The sequence below is a fragment of the Silene latifolia genome, chromosome 10, assembly GCF_048544455.1.
Source record: "Silene latifolia isolate original U9 population chromosome 10, ASM4854445v1, whole genome shotgun sequence".
Taxonomy (NCBI): Eukaryota; Viridiplantae; Streptophyta; class Magnoliopsida; order Caryophyllales; family Caryophyllaceae; genus Silene; species Silene latifolia.
The window spans coordinates 31188360-31194458 of NC_133535.1; the positions used below are offsets into that span (position 1 = coordinate 31188360).

Consider the following 6099-nt stretch of genomic DNA (forward strand, 5'->3'; position numbering starts at 1 on the left):
GGGAATTAGTCTTGTGCAAGGCGATTTTACCCTAATATAATTGCAAAACGGATCCAATTACCACAACTTTATTAAAAGGTAAAAAAAATGACTACTAAAAAATTTCACTTTACGATAAATTTAAATTTGTGTAAAATAAAACCGCCAGATACAAGTGGGGTATGTATGTATGAGCTAGTCTTGCTATCGACTGATATATCCGTCTACAACTAAAGACGGGTCAAATAGCTTGAAAGTGGTGACATTTTTGGCCCCACCACTCACTTGTTGTTTGTCATATTAGAAATGTGGTATTGTATTTGGCCCGTCTTTAGTTATAGACGGATATGTGCCGTATATAATGAGATTTTGTCTTTATGTATTTTGGGATGGTGGATGTACTCTATTTTCCAACATGCTTATATCATAAAGGAGACTTGTGCCAATCACGAATTTTCCAAACTTTAAAACCTAACCCATTTAGTATGAAACCTCGCTTTTGTCACAAGACCAGGTACATATCTGATGGCTAATCAAAGTCTCATGATCAAAGGGTCCAAACCATGACTTTTATGTCACATTTTTAGGCTTATAAATTGGCATATGCAATAAGCTTTAGCATACATACAAACCCAAAACACAAAAGAAGCCTAATTAATTAAGAAAACAATGGCTTCTATTCTCCCTATTCTCTTAGTAATCTCATCTTTGTTGGTAGGAATAGGATACTCAAAGGCACAAAGCAATGTACCTATTGTCCCAGGGTTATCCACCACATTTTACTCAACAAGTTGCCCTAACTTAGAAGCTATCGTCCGAAGCCATCTCTTAGAAGTTTTCAAGAACGATACTACTCAAGCTGCTGGCTTGCTCCGCGTTCACTTCCATGATTGTTTTGTTCAGGTAGACATTTTGTTAAACTTTTACAACTTTGATTACTTGCTTGACAAAGAAGTTTCATAACATTTTGGGTCTACATACGTACGTATTTCATTCATGTACAACATACTAGGTAATAATTGAGGGTGGTAAAATTAATGTTTAGACCATTCTTACATTTGTTTTATTTTGTGAAGAAAAAATAAAGTAAATGTAAACTATTGATTGAAACGGAGAAAGTAGTACATAACGTTGATTACTTGCTTGAGAAGAAAGTTTGATAATATTAAGTCTTTAAATATCGTATTATTGAGTAATGATATATCCTTTTGGTCAAAGATGGAGGATGTTGAACGAGGCATATTATATGAAACTTTGTTTATAACATATACATTTCCACATCTTTAATTTGTGCTTTACTGGTACGAGAGTATTGTAACACGTATTCGTTCCTTCCATTAACTAGATGCTTTATACTTTAAACTCATCCTAACTCATAATAGTTGATCTCACGTAAAACCGTACTGTGACAACAACAATATGAGTACAAATTCTTGGGTATTGGATTTACGCAACCTCGATCTATTAAATGTTGTAAACAATTATAATATGAGTACGTAATGAATTGATTGTGTTAGGGATGTGATGCATCGGTATTACTGGATGGATCAGCGAGCGGACCAAGTGAACAGGGTGAAATACCAAACCTCACGTTGAGGACAGAGGCATTTAAGATCATAAACGACCTTCAAACACTTATACAGAGCTGTTGTGGTCAAGTTGTGTCTTGTGCTGATATCACTGCTCTCGCTGCTCGTGACTCCGTTGTCTTGGTATCATCTCTTCTTTCTCATATTATAATAATTCGTGTTATATGCTACAATTAACTTATTATCACTATAAATAAATGAGATTTTACGGGAACAAATCTATTCTTTAGAACATAAACTACTTCATCAACAATTATGGCCTAGTACACAATACACATAGCATTATAGCATGCACGCAGTTGCTTCACTTATACAATCAATATAATGTGAAAATTGAAATTAGTTATAAAGAATAATGCTTACCAATCAAACACGCCCCTATCATGGCCTTTTGTACTAGTACTACCACCAAATCCTGTTTTTCTTTCACGGAAACAGCTGATTATGAGGTTTATTACGTATTTTGCCTTGTAATTTTAGCCTATTTAAGACTCTAATTTTAACAACTAAGCATGTTCGTCTCACAAAACAAGCAGCTTCAACTATAGATCGTAATTTTGACAATCTTAATATATACCTTTTTTTTTTTTTTATGTACCTCGTACCTCTTTATTCTAGTTATTTATTTATCTTTAATTAAAATATTTTTATAAAATGGAAATGATGAACAAATAATTAAAGCAAATAAATTATTGCTTTGTGCCTAAATAAATTATGGTTGTAAGTTGCTGTAAGAATCTTACTTTTTTTTTTTTTTTTGCTAGTTTTAGTCAAAGTGATTTGTTGAAGATAAAACCTTTTGACCGGATTAGCTTCGGCCCATTTGCTGGATTCCCTTTCTAAACTTAAAACATAGATTTTTCTACAATAATTTTCAACTACCACTACTTAATTCCACAAATGTACTATTAAAATCAAAGTTGGCTGGTGTGAGTGGTAAAGACTTCTCTTAAACAAGTGATCATGGGTTCGATTCCTGACTCTTGCGAATGAAAAAGCCAAACTTAGGAAGGGTCAACCCATTAAATTGCCTTCAGTACCCCAAAGGTGCGTCTTAAAGTTAAGATAGATAATATCCTTCTTGAACAGGAATTTTGTGTTCTTTATGTATGTAGCTACTAACTACTTTAGAATTTTACCATATGATTTTACAGTCAGGTGGACCATCTTACAATCTCCCCTTAGGAAGAAGGGACAGCCCTAACTTTGCTTCAAAAAACGTAACCCTAGCCAATCTACCAGGACCTACACTCAACTCTACCCAATTACTTGATGCACTATCCAAAAAGAACCTGAGCGCCACCGATCTCGTGGCCCTTTCCGGAGGCCACACCATTGGTCGCGGACACTGCGCTTCCTTCACCAACCGTGTCTACCCTGCTCGTGACCCGACTCTAGATCAAACCTTGTACAACAAGCTTAAACTCACTTGTCCAACCAACACCACTGTCAACACAACCAATTTGGACATTCGTACCCCAAACGTTTTCGACAACAAGTACTATATCAACCTAATGAACCACCAAACATTGTTCACTTCCGATCAAACTTTGTACACGGACCCGATAACCAAGCCTATTGTTACAAGTTTCGCTCTCAATCAAACATTGTTCTTTGAAAAATTTGTGGAGGGCATGCTCAGAATGGGACAGTTGAATGTATTGACGGGCAGTCAAGGCGAGATACGTGCAAATTGTTCAGCTCCCAATGCTGCTAATAATTTGGGATCATGGTCTATTGTTGAAGAAGATCTTAGAGAAGGAATATGGTCACAGAGTTAATTTTGAACGAGGAATGTAATTGTAAGAGTTATATGTGTGTTTTTAATTTGGAGAATAAGGTAGCAGTTTGCGTTTTATGAATGTTAATCTAAATCAAAAGTGACGTATTAGCAACGTTACTATGAAGTTTGTTGTAAACTTGTAAGTTGCCATCACTTGTCACCATCTATATATTAAGCTTACTATCAAACTGTCTAAGGTGGCACTGTCATTTCCTCTTGTTGGGAAATTAGCGCCAATCTCTCACGCGCAACGGAAGCAACCAATCGACAAGTAAACCGTAAAAGTAAATAAATGTAAGCAATAATAAGATGAGACGATATTTTAGGGTCAAACCCAGGGCAAAACCTTCCAAAACCGGAAGTAAAACTCACTAGCCAAATAGACTAAAATCCACTATAATAATATAGTACCAATACAACGTAACCATCCCGAATAAATACTAACTCGGAACTCACAATAATATAAGATAACAACCTCTAGCCCTCCAGTAATATTACTCAATGCCACTAATATCACCCCTAGAGTAACCTCCTAAATTATTGTATAAAAAACACCCATTGTACTGCCTCTCACCCTCAAACCCCGACTTGCTCTCTACCAAGCTAAGTCACCTTGTTTGATTACATTTTGTGAGATATATTTTTCCAAAGGATTTCAATCCTTTATATAGCATTGTGAAAAGACGACAGATTTTATAATAATAAAATCACTTCTCACGTTACCCTTATGAATTAATCACATTCATATGTTTTACGCAATTGTAAAAACAAATGAATCATATTCATTTAACTCACCTATGTTACATGTGCAACATTATTACATGTAACATTTTAATTAAAACCTTGTATTGGATGTTACCCAACAAATCTCCCCCTCCAATACAAGAGAACATAACCACCGAGGAATCAACCATTAGCCTTTTAAAATTACCAGCTGCACACCCGAGTTAATATCCGGTCCTCACCTTAACTCATTATCACGGCCAATGCACCGCGTACAGCCTAAACCCAGTCAATGACGTTACTCAACTCCGGAGAGAAACCTCTTGCTCTCCACCTTTCTACCAGCAGGAATTTTACCTTTGCGCCCGTCTGTAACCTGAAAACAATCTAACTTCGTCGCCTCTTTCGCCGACGAAACACGTGTACGACTTTTCCGTTTCCAGCTATCATGTGAGGTTTTTATTACATATCCATCCAGACGGTATAAACCACGACGTAGCTCCCCTTTTATGAGGACCATAGAACCCTTAGTAACTTTCATTACTCCCCCATGAGCTTTATACCCATAACCTTTGGAGTCCAGTTGACTAAGTGAAATTAAATTCTGCCGCAACTTTGGAACATATGCAACCTAGTCCAAAGTGTGCACCACCCCATTTGACAATTTTATTTTTACCACCCCAACACCCATGACATTAACTGTTGAGTTATCGGCCAAACTCAACTTCCTAGCCACGCCTTCTTGGAGCTCATCAACATTATCTTTCCGGGTGCAAACATGGTTGACACAACCAGAATCTAATATCCATTCTTCCTTGGAAGACACGTCGTTCACATCCGTGACCGCAAATATGTCACTATCATCGGTAAGGAAACAACCACTACTTCCTTCACCGGCAACCAAGTTGGTGTCACCCTTATTTTCTTCATTCCCGCATTTCTTAGGATAGAACCGCCTAATATGCCCAAGGTCACCACACTTGAAACACTTCACATCATTATTCCTAGAAGCGTTCCTGGATCGAGACCTGCCATGCTTCGATCCATCCTCTCTGTTAAACGATCGACATCTCCCATCCCGAGCAACTGCAACTGTACCCGTACTGTCGCTCCGTATCCCAGCCTTATCTTTCTTCCTCGCATCAAAGGACAATAAAGCTGTCTGTGCTTGCTCCTTCGTGATGGTGTCTTTCCCGCACAGAATAGTATCCACATAAGTCTCATATGTGTCCGGGAGAGAATTGAGGAGTAATAACGCCTTATCTTCCTCCTCAAGCTTTACTTCGATCTTCTTCAACTCGTATAACAGTCCATTAAACAAATTCACATGTCCAATTAAATTTTCATCCTCGTCCATTCTCAACCGATATAACCGTCGCTTCAAAAGCAACTTGTTGGTCAAACTCTTCGCCATGTAGAGCTTCTCCAACTTTTTCCATATCACCGATGGAGAGTCGTCATCAAGAACACAATTGATGACAGAATCCGAGATACACAACCTAATAGTACTTGCACACTTAGTGCAAACCTCTTCCCAGTTGTCATCACTCATCTTCTCCGACTTACCATCATCTCCTTTCAAAGCTCTAGACAAGCCAAGATGTACCAGGAGATCCTTCATCCTTCTCTGCCAAAGGGTGAAACTACTTTTACCGTCAAATTTTGGTAATGTAAATTGAGACCCCATATTTGACATCCTTGCCAATTAAACCAGCCACCAGACCGAGCGTAGTGGCTCTGATACCACTGTTGGGAAATTAGCGCCAATCTCTCACGCGCAACGGAAGCAACCAATCGACAAGTAAACCGTAAAAGTAAATAAATGTAAGCAATAATAAGATGAGACGATATTTTAGGGTCAAACTCAGGGCAAAACCTTCCAAAACCGGAAGTAAAACCCACTAGCCAAATAAACTAGAATCCGCTATAATAATATAGTACCAGTACAACGTAACCGTCCCGAATAAATACTAACTCGGAACCCACAATAATATAAGATAACAACCTCTAGCCCTCCAGTAATAT

General features: G+C 37.7%; 1 protein-coding gene across 1 annotated transcript; it reads left to right on the plus strand.

Annotated features, from left to right (window-relative positions):
* The first annotated feature begins 554 nt into the window (after positions 1-554).
* On the plus strand, positions 555-3539 carry LOC141605440 (peroxidase 12-like). Its single transcript, XM_074424204.1, has 3 exons — positions 555-882; positions 1497-1691; positions 2723-3539. Exons 1-3 carry the CDS (start codon positions 649-651, stop codon positions 3347-3349), a joined length of 1056 nt encoding a protein of 351 aa, XP_074280305.1. The 5' UTR covers positions 555-648; the 3' UTR covers positions 3350-3539.
* Positions 3540-6099: the final 2560 nt, after the last annotated feature.

Coding starts and splice junctions, on each gene's coding strand:
- LOC141605440 (XM_074424204.1), top strand. CDS start 649: ATGGCTTCTATTCTCCCTATTCTCTTAGTAATCTCATCTTTGTTGGTA. Junction 883..1,496: donor TCCATGATTGTTTTGTTCAG/GTAGACATTTTG, acceptor TGATTGTGTTAG/GGATGTGATGCATCGGTATT. Junction 1,692..2,722: donor CTCGTGACTCCGTTGTCTTG/GTATCATCTCTT, acceptor ATGATTTTACAG/TCAGGTGGACCATCTTACAA.